Source organism: Hipposideros armiger, unplaced genomic scaffold (assembly GCF_001890085.2).
Source record: "Hipposideros armiger isolate ML-2016 unplaced genomic scaffold, ASM189008v1 scaffold_377, whole genome shotgun sequence".
NCBI lineage: Eukaryota > Metazoa > Chordata > Mammalia > Chiroptera > Hipposideridae > Hipposideros > Hipposideros armiger.
The window spans coordinates 693,959-710,861 of record NW_017731727.1 but is presented as its reverse complement, the minus strand read 5'-3'; the positions used below and the strand labels follow the sequence as shown (position 1 = coordinate 710,861).

Genomic DNA, 16,903 nt, shown 5'->3' with positions numbered 1-16,903 from the left:
AGTGACTACTAGGAACAGGAATTTTTGACTACTTTTTCTTTCACTGTGTAAATAATAAACTGTTTGAATCTGAAATTGATCCTTTTATCTTTACCTCCTGAATCAATTAGGCTTTGGACTCTGCCTTGTCTTGTGTGCTTAACAGATGCTTGCTATGAATTTCACACTTCTGGTAATCAAAGCACCCTCCGTTATCACTGAGGGAGTTGAGCTTGACAAACCGATATGTAGCTCATAATGGCTTTTTACTGCCACTGTACATCAAGAGAAAATCAGTCCAAATTCTATTTTCTGGGACTTCCAATCTGGCTGAAGGGGTAGAAGGTCCTCTTTGCATTTCTGTGTACAAGGCTCTCCTGACAGAAAGTAGAATTGACATTTATATTCTGTTATTTGAAAGGTCCCTCTTGGCCCCGAGCATGTCCCATACAAGCTTGCCAGAGCATTGCCAACTGACCCTTCCAAACCTGAAAGTCTGAAGCTTGCCCTCCCTACCGTGTCACCTCCAGGTTAGACAATATAAGCATTACCTCTAGAAGGTCCTTGTTAACATTTCCTTGTTGTCTGAAAAGGAAGAGGTAGATTGAGAAGTTGGTAGTGACTGAATTTTGCCCACACACCTTCATTAGCACAGTACTGATAGCTAATTTATTAATTCTTCTGTTTCCTTTGAAGGAGACACGACTGAATCTCAGTTTCCATTGCCCTGGGTCCTCTCTGCCCAAATCACTACCTATTATAATTTATTCCCACACAAGTCATTTAGACAATCCCAGTAATTCATGGTTGTCTCCCTTTTAATCTTCCCCAATTTAAACTCCAGTGAGAGACAATCAATAACTCATTATTAATACATATATATTTATTTTTTTCATAATATAGCATTTTGGATGGGCTGGGATGTTTTAGAGGGACAAGGCTGTGTAATCTGCAGATGCTCAGAGTTCTGTTACTAGGAGAGACACTATTGGCCCAGAGCTCCCAGTACAAACAAACCCGGGGTAAAATGTTTGATAAAAGGAGTCCAACAATAGTCTAGTAAGTATTCTAGCCAACAACAACAACAGCATATGTTTGCAGCTGGCAAATCAAGACTATAAAAGGCAGTTTTACCTGACCTGATGGTGACCAACCTGGCCAACTTGTAACACACAGCCAAATACAGTCCAGTGGCTCCGAGGCTGCAACTGACTTCAGGAATTCAAATAAGTGTGCAAGTGGCTCTTATCTGTCAGCCACACTTTCTCTGTTCTATAGAGGAAAGGGTATCAAATATTTGAGCTTATTAAAAAGTACATCCATGGATTGCTCCATCCAGGTAGTCATATATAAATATGTAAACCATGGAAGCTTAGAAAATTCACCTAGTGCATTATAGCTGAAGAGAATATGTAAATGTTTTGCTGCAATCTGAATGGCACTGCATCCAGTTACACAATGGAATTACATGATAAAACACATACAGATGCTGTTACTCTTACTTACAAGTAGCCTGAACTCCAATGTGGCATTACAATTTCTTTCATATTCTCAAAACAGGTTTAACTTTATTTCTTATTATTTTTGTGCTTTCTTCAATATGACAGTATAAAAAGTGGAAATAAACATAAATTGCAGACAAAGAACAATTAGCTAGCAGAAAGGATTGTAGGAAAATAAATTGAGTAGAGCAACAACAATGAAAACGTATGGTGTTACCTTCCTTACAGATGTTAAATACAGGTCCTAATCCCTTTGTCCAACTGGGTTTAGCTAAAGGTAGTCAATGACTCCTTTCAAGGTCCCTGGCATTGACAGTATCCTATGAAAGTCTTAAGTTTACTGAAGTAAGTGTCTGGGACTCACCATTCCCCCATTGAGTACTTTGCCACCATGTTGTTTCTTGGAAAGCACTTTTCATTATTTGGCTCAGAAATTTCATTGCTTACCCTAAACCCAGTTCTTTGTCTCAGGCTTAGCTCAGTGATTTTTGGCTATAACCAAAAGTTAAATCCACCTTCAAATACCATAGTTATTGAAAAGAATGGTGTCACATGCTCCAGACAATTCCCAAGTCAATAGCCAAAGAGCTTTTGAGAAGGACAATATTCATTTATGTAAACGAGTCCTGGGACATCTGCAAAATAATATCAATATAGCCCAAATGGAGAAGTAGCCAAGCTTTTTGGCCCAGGAAACAATAAACACCAGTACGGATATCAGAGTTCAACAGGGAAACTTTGATAATTCATTTGTTCATTCATATATTTTTTCAATAAACAGTAGCCAGGCAACTACTCTGTTCCACACATTATGTTAGGTGTTAAAAATACAACAAGAAAAACAAAAGATACAGTCCCTGCCCTCAAGGTAGTCATAGTCTAGTGGGGAAGATGATTATTAAACTTTTTCGTGCATCAGAAATACCTGGGGAGCTTGTTAAAAATATAAAATTTATTAAAAATTTAAAATTCCACTCGTGTCCAGATATTGTAATTAAGTAGATCAGGGGAGGGGTCTAGGAATCAATTGTTTTAACCCCAAAAGTGGTTCTAACAGATGGTCTAAAGACCACACTGAAAAACATTGCTATCTAATGTGATTATCATTGAGGGGACGAGGTGAGGACGTTCAGGGTATCTTGGGAGCTTGGAAGAGGAGAACATAACCCAGTCTAGGGATCAGGAGTTAATCTGATTGAGAGGGGTGAGAGTGAGGAAAGGGAGTCCAGTCCAGAGTCAAAAGTAGGGTAGGGAAATTGAAGCTTTTTCTCAGGGCACTAAAATCTAAAGGGCACAAATAATGAATGGCACGGGAGACCCAAGGATAAGGTAAAGGAAATTAGACTCGGGTGGACGTGGAGTGTTTTGTACTTTTAGTATTTTTACGCTGTTCTCTTAAAAACGATTCCTACTGTTTACTTACCATGGGCATCAAAATTGTAAATAATGCCTCTGTTCCAGGCCCAGAGAACAACTTGGTAATATAGTTAAGCTTTGCTAGAGTAACCACTGTGGGGGTGGGGGTGGGGCAAGTGACAAGATGAAGCTGGAAAAGCACACAGGGACCCGAAAAACCAAACCCTAAGTAGTTAGGACCTTCTACTGAATTCTGGGGGGCGGGGTAGGGCAGTGAAAGGTTTTATGAAGGTGGAAAAATCATTTGTTTTAAGAATTTTGGGACAGGCCATAGAGGAGAGACCAGAGTAACTTAGAAATGAAAGGCATACATTTTAAAGCACCACTGCACTCTACTGGGGCTGGGGCTGAGGGAGGAGCTTAATATTTGTAGCATACTTCCCTAAACACCAGGCACTGCGCTAAGCAGTTTACATGTGCTATATTTTTTAATCTTTGCAACAGCCTTCTGAGGTAGGTATTTTACGAAAGAGGAAACAGGGGCTCAGAGAAATGAAGTACTTGTCCTAGGTCATACTGCTACTAAATGGCAGAGGAACTAGCATTATTTTAGTCCAAAGGCTATGAGCTTTCCATCAGAGCAAGCTACTTCCCAGCACTGCAGAAATCTTACTCAGGTTGCTCATTTCCTGATTAGCAATTAAGTACATATGGTTTTTTTAAAACCAAAAAACTGACTTTGCCACTAGATGTGTAAATTGGAGGCTGCCATCTGTATCTGCCTCATTGTTGCTTTCTGTGTTGGGTAAACAAACAATACAAAAGTATTATTTAGGGATTTATGTAGATGCTTTGTCTCTCCTACAAAATAGTAAGCCATTTGACAGCAGGGACTGTTTTATCAGTATGTCAGCAACAGTGTGGTACCTGACATCTAGAAGTTTGTTGAATGAATTAATGAATGAACGTCTACCAAGGCGGTGGAAAGGAAGAGGGGAGAAGTTTTGGCATTGTTTCAAGGCTGCAATCTGGGGGCTGGTTCCAGCTACTGCTTTGTACAACAGTGATATTTTCACAACTCCCAAAAAGTAGACTCCTTCAAGCAGACTCAGATCCTAGAAAGGAGACAGCTCTGGCTCTGACATCCCTGGTCCCTGCAGTGGAATTGACATAAGCACAGACCATAAAACTTGGTTCCTTTCAACCATAATGATGAGTACTGGGATGAAGCTGACATCTGCATTTGCCATGAAGGGTTGGCTAAGCAGATGAAGAGTGTAAACAAGATGGCAAGAAGAATGATTATTTAGCCTGTTTAAGAAAACAAACTGTTCTCAGTCATTCTTAAGAAAATAAATACAAGTCCATTTATATGCAAATAGTTGTATCACTCCACTCTTACTGATGAATGTAATGAAGCAGGTTCCTAAAGAACTTCCATTTTGCAACTCTATTTTTAGCCTAATTCTAGTAACTATGTACTTGAGAATTAAAAAAAAAAAGACACACAAAAAAGAAACAGAACTGTATTTTTTTTTGGAAATATTCTGTGACAGAATTTTTAACGATTCAGAACCTCCTCCATTAAGGTAACATCAGTGAAATTGTGCTACATGAAACACTTCTACCTCAGTCAATTTTGTATCCAGCAATAGCTCTGTTGTGCAATCTTGTCCCTCAATCTCTCCTAATCCAACCCAGAACTCTTCCCACCATCTATGTCATTATTGCATGTGTGTGTGACAACAGGGAGGAAAAAAGGGATGGAGGCAGGCAGGAGAGAAATGTTGGCTGATTTTGATGTCAACTGTTTCTTTTAGGGGACAAAAATAAATGGCATAATTTATTTTCCCTTCCAGTATATTTCTCACTCAAATGATCAAGTTAAACAGTTTCTTATGTATATGTAATTATAAAATGAATAAATGACATATATTATTTATTCATTTTATATAAATTATATATACATATACATATTTTCTTTATAATAAATCTGTGATTGTAGGTTTTTATTAAAAGCTACATATAATAAGCAATCATTTGACATGTCAAAATTCTACCGGGCTAAATTGGTCAGTACTAGAAAAGCTGACATCCCCCCTTTCTGGCTGGCTAGCTCCTTGTTCAGAGCATCTTTCTACATTATTTACCTAGAATTACCCTATTCCCTCCCAATATCATTTATACTCCAAATCATTGGGAATTTTAAATTCTCCAATGAGAAAAGAGGCATTCTCTAAATTTCTTCTCCAATGGCTTGAGTTCAGACTACTCAGAAAATTTGTTCTGAGAAACTCAAAACCTTAATTCAAATACAAGCTTTAATGCAAAAAAATTAAATCTATAATATCTAGTTGGTTCGGATGCTTCAAATGAACTTTATTTTGTATTTTGTATATTGGACACTAACTGAGGTTTAGGAGGGGAAGAACTGCTGAACTAGAGAGCCAGTGAATTATATGCTCTCTTGAAACTTAATGGCAAGCTTTCATCCCAGAAACATAAGGGGATTCTTGCGGCCTGCAGTTGCATTCCTGCCGCTCAGGGTAATCAATAAAATCCGGGGCGGGCAAGCCAGACAGGATCATTAGGGATTTGTTCCAGATTGTGAATGTTGGACAAACTGGTAGAATGAAGGTCACATCAAAAGTATGAAGATGGAGAGAGTTAGCTGGGTCATAGAAAGACAGCATGTTGTTGTCATAATCCAAAAGGACACCCAGACGCTTCAGCTGCGGGGGCACATCCACCAGCATTTCCTTGTTGTTATGTCTCACTACAAAGTTACTATTGCATCGAGAGAAGACCCACGAGGAGGCATTCTTGCCAATCCATTCATTCTTGGGAGCTGATTTGTAGGCAATGCCAATTGCATACCTGTGAGACAGTGGACAGGAAAGAGAAAGAAAAAGTTAGCGATTTGAGTTGGACTTGACACTATACAGGATATATACGAACTAGAGTATATGCTTCTCCCTTAACTAGTTTATATTTATATCCATAATGTTGATACCACTAGAACTTGAAAATGTTTGCAATTAGAGTGGTATAGTAATTTCCAACTCCTAGCGCAGTATATTTTCCATGGTTTTATTTTAAAAAGCTGGCACATTTTTCTAGGAGTGGTTTTCATCACATGCCTTTTGACCTTGACTGACTGGTATTATGTCTGTGTTATAGAACTGGATCTCCCAGGAATCCAACAACAGGGGAGAAAAGAGGAAAAGAAAAGTAGGATCTGCTCACCATGTTGAGGAACTCATGACCACCTCCCAGTAGTGGCAGCCACTGTCAATGAATATGTTTCCTGCTGCCCCATAGCACCCTGTGCCACTAAACCTCTCTGGGGTGTGGCTCTTCTTCAGAGAGCTTTCATCCTTTTCCATCTGCAAGCCGTCATTGGAGATCTTCAACTTCTTGTGAGTCATTTTGGGATCCAGTTTAAAGGGTTGGCCTGCAAAAGGTCAGAAAAAGAAAATGCATGAGGATGTATTTAAGAATTCTTTGTCCTCCAGGACCATCACTACTAGAGGAGCCTCGATATGATAATCATTCTTGGGTGAGTTCAAGTTGGCTGCTATTTGGGTTATATTAAGGAAACAAGCCAAAAGCCACCGTTTTCAATAAAATAAGAATATGCTCCCTCTCTTCATATATGATCAAATTAAAAGGGGATGCTCAGGGTCTCATGTTCTCAAATATACTTTGTACTTTGCTTTATTTCAGTGGGTGGTTTGAGATTTGAGTGGATTTTAAGGGAAGGAGTATTTGAGGTGAGACAAAGTGAGGGAACTGATGAGATAATTGCTGCTTGGTGGCAGTATAAAACTTAAAATAAGTCAGCAACAGGGCAATTTTGTTTGCCCTCTTACAACTGGGATGTAAATGACATATAATCAGGTAACTTTGTTGGAGTGACTACTGCATCATCAATGATCAGAGAAAGTATTTATTGTGTAGGATCACTCACAACAGAGAACTCCTTATAGTCATATGACAAAACCAATTACTAGGAGCCAGTTGCTGGGTATGACAAGAGCTTTATTATACAAAATTCGTCTGTGGCAGACACTGCTGGTCAACACAACACCCTTTCCCTACTTTTTCTCTCTTACCCACTTTCAATATTGAGGCCAGAAAAGCTAAATACTCTATACCTAGCCTCCCTTGCTGTTAGAGGTGGCTAATAAGATGGAAGTAGTTGGAAGCAAAAGTGAGACAGGGTGAGAGAACCTTCTGGGAAAGTGCCTGTTTCCTCGATAAAAGGGAGAGCCACCATGTAAACCAAGCCTTCCCCCCTTCATCCTATCTTGAAAGTAAACATGACAACCGAGAGGTTGCAACGGCCATGTTGTGACCATGTGGCAAAAATCCAATACACAAAAAGTGAAAGCGCCTGAGTGTTTTACAAATTCACAGAGCTGCTGCACCAGCCCTGAACTGCCTACCTTCAAACTTCTTGCTATGTGAGAGAGAAAAAGGTACTTTCTTTAAGCTGGTAACAGATACTATTTGTTAAGCCAAGTTAGTTGAATTTCCTGTCACTTGCAGTCAAAAGCATTCCTAACAGGTATGGCTTCTCTGCACTATGATGTTACCAGACTATCACAAATGTAGTCATGTTCCACATAACAATGTTTCAGTCAATGACCAACCACATATATGATGGTGGTATATACCACACAGCCTAGGTGTGCAGTAGGCTATACCATCTGGGTTTGTGTAAGTACATTCTATGATGTTCACACAAGGATGAAATCACCTAAGGACACATTTCTCAGAATGTTTCCCCATTGTTAAGCAGTGTATGTCTGTAGTACTCTTTTATTCAACTGTCCCCCAAGCATGAGGGTGGGATGCGGAGAAAACCTCTTCACTAACACCCTCCCAAGCTATCAGCTATTGTATGTCTATCTGTGTCCACATATCTCTCAGGGGCACGAACAAACCCCTTGCCCAGAGCGCCAACTATATACAACAGTAACGCTCCTCCTCTACCCAGAGCTTCTGCTCTCTTGCATGGCTGTGGGTGCCTATTCAGGCTAAGTTTACTCCCTAGCATGGAAGGGAAAATTGATGTCGCCTTTCAGAAGCACCATAACGTACTGTTTGTTTTTAGTCGGGTAGGTTCACTGTTCCGGCTGCCTGCTTGGTTTATGGCTTTAACAATGAAGATGTAGCGTGTCCCACTCTGGAGTCCATGCACTGTGTAATGGTTCTGCTTAATATTGGGCACAATCATCCAGCTATCCACTGAATTATACAGGCCTGTAACATGGGGAAAGACAAGGACATTAACCAGCAGGTAATAGAAATAGGATGAGAAGCACACTGAAAAGTCACAGGCCCCCCAAAAGTAAATTTCATTTTGTTTTCTTGTGAGTCCTGGAAGACAGAGTAAGATGAACCTTCTCTGCTGCTTTTCTCCCATGGAGCTAGGCTTATGCTCCTTTATGCCTATGCCGAGCTCCTTTTCATCTGGTAATTGACTGTAACCACTGGTGAAAGTTAGGTTATTGCAATTTTCTGCCAACTAACACAGGAAAAGCTACTTTACAAAAATTATAGAATCATCTCTTTTATGGAGTGTCTAGATCTTTACTCTAAAGTTCCAATCCTCTGAGAGCTGAGTTTGGCCTTGTATGGATGGAGCAGTCCTTGCAGAGCACAGGAACAGGGACTCTCAGAGCCAAGAGGACACCTAGGCACCATATTTCCCTCAATTTACAAATGGGAAATTAAGATGGAGAGAAGTGACTTGCCCAAGGCCACAGATAGCTGGTGATAGTGCTGGGAGTACACACCTTGTCTCGTTATCCTACTATTATCACAATTCATGGGGTGAACACCAATGCTCTTTTGTCTCCATGAGGTTTGAAGCTTTCAGGGCTTATGACACAACTTTCCCACCTACCCTTACCCTTACTTCCAAGACTAGTTGGGCTCTAAGTTATCATAGGGACCAAGGAGGTGACATGATAACCAAAATGAAATATCATCGCCTCACTGGACACTATCCAGTTTTACTCCTTCCTGGCTCTGATTCCAATACTCATTTGGTGTTGGGTGGTCCAGGAACACATTGTTGTCTGGAACCTTCTTCCCTTCCAAGTAGGGAAAGAGATCACAAGCAGGCTTCTGCTCTTGAAACTCTTTAGACCATAAACACTGACTTAAACAGAGAAAAAACTGTACATAATTAAAACATGTATTTGGCTGACTTTTAGTAAAAGAGAGATTGACTTTCTAGTCTGTGGATTATCTAGGTTTCTCTTTTGTTATCTGCTTTTCAGCCAGTTTACTGATTTTTAAACACAATTCTAACAGGATGAAAAGAAAAGGGCAAGGAAAATGAGTGGTGAATTTAGTCACTGCTATGCAGCCATAGTAAAGGGCTTAAGTGAGGTTAAAAACTGAAAATAATAATGAGACTTTTGAAAGAGATCTGATCAGGGGGGTTTTATAATTAATTTGGGGAGAGGTAGAAAAGGTCTAAATTAAAACTAGAAAAAGAAGCATAATGGAGGGCAAAAAGATATGCTCTAGAAAGAATAATTGGTAGACATGTTCAGTGACTCTTATGAAAAGACAATAAAGGATAAGACCCAGGAACAATGTTTGAGGGTTTGGTTGTCTATATACCAATGCACAGTATGAATCGTAAACTGCACATGAAATTTGAATTCGGGGAGGGAAATACACGATCTTCCACACATACTTCCAACAATACAAAACAAAAAACTAAACAAACTTCACAATGAAGTATTTTGCAGCTGGAAAAAAAAATGAGGATGATCTCCATGGACTGATATGAAGTGATTTTCAGGATATATTGTTAATTGAAGAAAGCAAATTACAAAAGAGCATATATAGTATGCTAAGTATTTATGCAAGAAAGAAAGGCACGTAAGAGGACATACATATATTTGTTTGGAGTTACAAAACAATAATAACAACAGGAAAGAAAAAAAAACAGACAATAATGAAGTTGGTTACCTACAAGGGATGGGGTGATTAAAAGTATGTGAGACAGGGGGGTGACAAGTTAGCTCAGTTGGTTAGAGCATGGTGCTGATAACACCACGGTTGCTGGTTCGATCCCCACATGGGCCACTGTGAGCTGCACACTCCTTTAAAGAGTCAACTATGCCATTGTAGCATGAAAGCAATGTGTAACCAATGACCATGGCTGTTCTCCAATAAAATTTAATTTAAAAAAAGTATATGGGAGAAAATGACACTTCTCTGATTATAACTTGTTTTGTCCAGTTTTGCGTTTTGAAAACATGTTGCTGTTTTACAAATTCCAAAATTAAAACGAAACCAATATCATTGAGCAGGGTGGGGACTAAAACTAAAGGCAAACCCAAACAATGAATCCAATTGCATTTGCAATGAAAAACAACCACACCAAAAACATGGGGCAAGAGGAAAATTGCAAACAAGTCTTGAACTACTGTTTGTTTTTGTAGTGGTATGGGCAAAACAATTCTGAAACTATTGTAGATCTATTTGGGAATGAGCAAATGAGTACATGTGTTAACGTTGTTGGGAGTCAGTGGTCTCATCATGGAAGTAGGAACATACAAATATGGAATGGGGGAAGGAAAGAAAGAACCTGTAGAGATGGACTGGAATTGGAAGTATTGGTATAAATTCATGATTTCTAAAATACACTATATATGTATATGTATGTGCATGCATATATGCACCCATGTTAAGCCTAAGTGTATACATATTATCTGTGTGCATATGTATACCTACATTGGTGTTACATGTGTATTTCTAGTCTCCAGGTCTTGGTCTCTAACACGATTCTCCCCCTAAAAGGAACCAGGGTTCCTTGGGAAAATGGCTGATTTAAAAGTTGAGGCAGGCTCAAAATGAGCCTAGAACCTCTTGTTATGCTGGAAAGTAAGAAAGTACTCAAGATGGGTGACGGGTTAGCTCAGTTGGTTAGAGCGTGGCGCTGATAACACCAAGGTTGCCAGTTCGATCCTCGCATGGGCCACTGTGAGCTGCGCCTTTCGTAAAAAAAAAAAAGAGTCAACTATACTATTGTAGCATTAAAGCAATGTGTAACCAATGACCCTGACTGTTCCCCAATAAAATTTTTTTAAAAAGTAATCAAGAAAGTGATGGGAAAATGTAGGACCCAGGAATCAGCTTCAAAGGCTTCCATTGGCTAAATCTAGGAAATTTGAGCACCAAGGTAAGGGCAGTAAAAAATTATAAACCATTGAAAAAAGAGAGTTCAGCGGTCCATACCAATAAGTAGATTAAATAAACAAATGGAGGGTGGGGCTTTTGCTCACAGTAGAATGCAGAGTGCCAGCTTGCAAATGTGGGGGGGGGATCATTTTGCAATCATCATTGTAAAGAATTATTTATTGATGTTAAAACAGGAAGGGGGTGGGTGGGACAGGTTTGATGAGGAAGCTGGATATTTTCATGGTCTTAAAGCATCACTGTACAGATTGCTTATTGGTTGCAAAAGGAAAAACAGTAACTACACAGTGAAGAAATCAGGCAACACCTTTGACCAGGTGATCAAAATTAGCCAATGAAGGACCAATTCACCAATGAAGGACCAGAGGGCAGCGTGTGCCTCCAGATGTTGTGTCCTAAGGAGGACACAGCATCTCTTCTGTAGTATTCCAGCCATGAATGGAAAATATGAATATAATCATGAGGAAACATCAGAAAAATCCAAAATAAGGAATAGTATAATAAAGAAATAAAAATGGCACTCTTAAAATGTCAACGTCATTAAAGACAAAGGAAGGCTAAGGAAATATTTCAGATTAAAGGAGACTAGAGATATGACAATTAAATGCAATACCTGATGCTAGACTATAAAGGACAATATTGGGTCCTTTATATATTATAAAGGATATTATCGGGTCAGCTATAAAGATTGGAATATGAATGGTGGGTTAGATAAAAATATTACATCAAACTTAAATCGCTTAAAGTCGATAATTGTATTGTGGATATGTATCTTAGGAAACATACGCTGAAGAATTTAGGGGTGAAAGGCTATGATATATGCAATTTACTCTCAAATGGAAGTAAAAAAGAGAGAAAGAGAATAAAGCAAATGGGGCAAAATATTAATGGGGCGAATCTGCATAAACAGTATCTGGACGTCCTTTGTGCTAGTCTGGCAACTTTTCTGTAATTTTGAAATCATTTCTAAATTTTAAAAAGGTGTATATATATGTGATGTTTGGGGTATCACTGAGACTTGGTGAGATGGGGTTTATGATTGAATTATGGTAATGGAAGTATACACCTTATTCAAAAGGGAAAGACTACAATATGGAAATCCATGAACCTGAGCATAAATGTGTGGTGGAAAGCACGTGCATGAGAATGAAAAGGAGGGGAAATAGAAGTTATATTTTTGTGGCAGTATGTTACAGACTTTCTGGCCAGACAGAGGTTATAGCCAGAGCTTTCAGAATGCAAAACACAAAATTGAAACAGAGGAAAAATACACAGTAATGGGGAAGACAAGCATCCAAACACCTGTTGGAATTCTCATTCAGCTAACGGCATCATATAAAACGTTATTGACTTGTGACTATTTCATATTTTAGACAAGGTGGAGATAAAGTTAAAAATGAAGGAAGAAAGTTGGAAAAAATAAAGGGAACTACTTTTCAAAATTTAACCAACAAGGATGAAATTTCTGGTTATTCTTTAACCAGATATGGGGTTTGACTATTTTAAGATTCCCCACATGCATTGTATCATATTATTTGTCCTTCTGTGACTGGCTTATTTCACTCATCATCATGCCCTCTAGGTTCATCCATGTTCTCACAAGTGGCAGAATTTCCTTCTTTTTAAAGGCTAAATAACATTCCATTGCGTGTATATACCACATTTTCTTTATGCATTCATTTGTTGATAGACAACTTTTTGTATGTCAAGTATACCTAAGTAAAGTGGTTTAAAAAAAGAGAAAATGTAGGAAAACCTCAAGGTTAAGTAGCTCTCAGAGAAGGTAGGACTGGGACCTTGAATCTTCACGAATATTTATTCCTCATAAAACAGTTTGATCTCATCTGCCCATTGCCACTGCAAACAAAATTTTTGCTTCAGGGTCTGCCCTTGTCCCAGTCCTATTCCTCTTTTCTATCAATGATCAGAGGAGAACATGGAAGGGCTGGGAAGGGAAGTAAATGTACTGGAAGTCAGAAACTGGATTCAAAAGGAGTTTAGCAGGCTGGAATGAGGAATCAAAACTAACCAGATAAAATGTAATAGGGATGAATTCAAGATGTTGTGTTTCCTAGGGCCGGCCGAGTGGCTCAGTTGGTTAAGAGCTCGCTCAAGAGTTTGAGCTCTGAGCAACAGCGGTTCGAGTCCAGCCCGAGCTGAGCAGCCACTGAACTGCCAACAGGTAGCAGGATGGCTCAGCTAAAAAAAAAAAAAAAAAAAAAAGATGTTGTGTTTCCATTTAGACAATGGCATGAACAGGAATAGGATTTGAAATTCCCAGGGATTTTACCTGACCATGTGCTCAGCTATTGTACAAGAGAAATAACCCAGCTATCCGCGGCAGTGGTCGGACCACTTCTGGAGTACTATGTTCACTTTTTGGATAGCACATTTTATAAGTCACTTTCATAAAAAGGATAGCAGGATGGTAACGGGTCTGAAATGATGTCACATGAGAAGCAACCCAAAGAACTGAGGATGTTTAGCCTGGAAAAGAGAAAATGTAGAAAGGACATGAGAGCTATCTGAAATTATCTAAAGAACTGTCATGTGAAAGATGGATTGGGTTTGTTAGGCATAAAAGGGCGGGGCTAGGACTGATTGGTAGCTGTGGTTTAATACAAGGAGCATTAAGCTTGACGTCTGACAGGCTTGGGTTCAAATCTTGGCTCTGTCAGTTTGTAGCTCTGTGACCTTGGGCAATTCATTGAACTTCAGTTTCTTCATCTATAAAACAGAATTAAAATGATCTATTTCATAAGGCTAAGTAAGAACTCATGAGAACTAAATGGGACAATGTATGTGGGGAACATTTGTAGATGGCAAAATACAATAACATGTAGATTGTTATTGTCATTATTTACTAGGAGAGTTAGGCCTTTCATAAGGAAGCACTGACAATAATTTATAGCTACACACTTGAATGGGCTCTTTTGTTAGAAGTGAGCTATCCATCACTGGAAATGTTCAAGCAGAGACAGGACGATCATCTACTGGGTGTCTGGTAGAAGGAAAATAGATTAGACTAGATGACCTCTAAGGTCCCCTCCAATTCTAAGATGCTATAATCCTATCACTATTAAGAATTATTCTTTAAGTTTTTCTTTACAAAGAACTATATATCCTTGAAAATAAAGGTGACAGCCTTTAGATTTTTGTTACTTCTTGGACTTATTCTCACCCCGCCCTAGAGACCACTGCTCCCCCCATATCAGAAGAAGAAGCAGAGTTGCTGGCTCTAAAACTTCCCAGAACAGGAGAGACAAGTGCAGGAATGCATGTCAGGGAGGCCTTAAGAGTTTGTGACTTCACAAACTGAAGAAACACCCAGGAACACCCAAGAACACAGCTACCCAGGCCAAGTGGCTTAGGTTGGAGCTGCACGAGGCAAGTGTTTTTTAGAGTTTGACGCCAAATGTCCTCTCACCTCCCCACCTCACCATGTGGCTCATAATTGTCACAAAACAGGAAAAGGAAGACTACCAGGAGGGTTTTATTGGAAAAACTCCTTTCATGCAAGCCTGTGAAGTGAGATATAGAAGCACAAATACACAGGTAAAAGAAAACACTAATTTGCAGCTATGCAGATGCAACCTTAGGGTGGGAATCAGTTCCAGTCTGGAAACCAGCTTCAATACTGCTTTCATTTCCATTTTTCCCCACGGCATTGGGGGGAACTTGCAGCTCAACCCCTCTTGTCTGACAATCACTGAGTTAAGTTCTTACTATGCCTTGTCGTGCTGCAGTTCATCAGAAGGTGAAGCTATAACATGTGAGCTAAAAGATTGCTTTTTGAACATCTTTCGTTGTGTGGCCCACTGACACGTTTTTATATTTGGTGTATTTACTGGAGGAAAGGGGGGAAAGGACGATAAAGGGAAGAGTGACGGAGACAGGAGGCTTGTCACTATAGTCACTGATACAAATCGGTACAGTAAAGGAAGTAGTAGTCTTTGAACATAATTCATTTGACCATGGTAATGAAGTGGAAGAAAAGTCAAGGAACAAGATGGTCACACACATAGAATCAGCAATGATGGTGACTTAGCTACCCAGGAACGAATTCTGAGCTGTGTTCTGACTTGGGAGAGTGGAGTGACATGGATTAACTGAGGAAAGGCTAAGGATTACATCAACAAATGGGAGTGGCCCCAGTGACTGCCCAGCAAGGAAATACACAACTTGCTGATGGGTGACACATCCGTAAGATCTTTTTAATGCCCTGGGGGAGCTTAAACTGTTTACAAAACACTATTCTAAACAACCTAACATGTCTTACAAACACTTGCCTCGTGGCGCCCCGGCCAATCTTGAGCAGCTTACTGCTTCCTTACATTTCCTTATCTCTGGCCACAGGCCCCAACTACACCATGACTTACTGATGAAGTTAGCCTGGCCAGTGAATATGGTGTACTGAAGCTCATAGGAGCTGATGCTGAACTCATCATCCGAGATCCAGTGGACTGTAATGGTGTCATGGGAAGCAGTACAGAGTTCCTCTCGGATAGATGGTGGGTTGGGGGCTGTAAGGAAAGGTGGAAAAGAAGGTAAGGAAAGCACACTCTCTGTTCTGCAAGTTTGCAATCGTTACGCTGCCCAACCCAGCATGTCATAGAGAGGAGATTTTCTTAATAAGAAGCTTTATATTGCACATAACATACAACCTGAAGCAAAGTGCTGAGACTTCAAGCTCCCCCAAACCACTTTTGCTTCAACAATAAAGATATTTTAGGCAAAAAATATAAGCCTAAAGTATTGAGATGACTGTCCAGTTGTCTACTCTGCCTGTATAAACACACATGAAAGTATTAGAGCAAAGTGGTCACATGGTTTTCTTATTATATAACCTTCAACCTATTTCTTTTTATTTCAAAGTAAGTTTTACTACATATTTTTGGCAATGTAGCCGAGTACAAAATAATATGCGTTCCCTCATCTGTAAAATGGGGATGATAATTACCTCAGATTTGTTGCAAGGACTCATGATATACAATTAATATACAGCATCTGGCAATAAGTAGATGTTCAATAAATGACAGCTATTTTAATATATTAACAAAAATAACTACAAACACAAAGTTATTGTATGTATGTATTTTTCTCATGAAATAGATCATTCAAATAATGCTGAATGTAGCTAGCATTTTTAAAAGGCTGGTTGCATTCCTCATTCTCTAAAACTGCATGCAAGTCAGATATTTCTTAAATTTTTCTTCCTCATCTGTTCATTCTTAATTTTCCTTAAAACCATTTGAGTAGTACCTGTAGCCATGTGGAACATTCTCTAATGTTCCATAATCGCCACCTTAGTTCCAGCCCCATAACAAGCAATGTATATATTACTGATAGGCTCATAAGGAGAAATCCATCAGCAACTGCTTGTTTTTTACATTTAAGTACGGATGTTATACACATTCTGCCCCCAGAAATATTTGACAAATCATCTTTCTTTTCTGTTATATGAACTAAAATGTGTTTTATATAAAAGGATACATGTATCATTTTATAGGTTATAAAAGCATTTTCATTATAAATATTGTCTTTTTCAGATTACTTAAAAGTAAATGCACACCAAAAGAAAAGGATTAGAATGAGAAGGAAAGCACAGTATTTTCACACCTGTTAAATAATCTAGCCCCTCCAGCAGTTTCTTTTCTCTGGAAAAGTCTAAAGCAAAGTTTTCAAAGGCATCATTAAAATTGATGTCTGGAATCAGAACTTGAGAAGATGCAGTTGCCATAGCGACCCTGCAAAAGAGAAAAGTACATCAATATACATCAAAATAGGTTTGCAACCTCTATCCAGTGTTTGATTTCTGATTTAAAAAGGTGAAAATA

The 16,903-nt window shown here is 39.1% G+C and overlaps 1 protein-coding gene across 4 annotated transcripts in view; it reads right to left on the bottom strand.

The window, feature by feature from the left end:
* Positions 1 to 4,347: 4,347 nt before the first annotated feature.
* Positions 4,348 to 16,903, bottom strand: part of MID2 (midline 2) — an 85,598-nt gene continuing 73,042 nt past the window's right edge. For 2 of the 4 annotated variants that reach the window (XM_019662456.1, XM_019662454.1), the window contains exons 6-10: positions 16,686 to 16,813; positions 15,356 to 15,589; positions 7,944 to 8,105; positions 6,084 to 6,291; positions 4,348 to 5,714 (exon numbers count right to left, since the gene is read on the bottom strand). In XM_019662456.1, the coding sequence (XP_019518001.1) occupies positions 5,312 to 5,714; positions 6,084 to 6,291; positions 7,944 to 8,105; positions 15,356 to 15,589; positions 16,686 to 16,813 (1,135 nt within the window). In that variant the 3' untranslated portion in view covers positions 4,348 to 5,311. The remainder of the gene's footprint in view (positions 5,715 to 6,083; positions 6,292 to 7,943; positions 8,106 to 15,355; positions 15,590 to 16,685; positions 16,814 to 16,903) is intronic. The other 2 variants (XM_019662457.1, XM_019662455.1) reach the window with 1 other exon arrangement.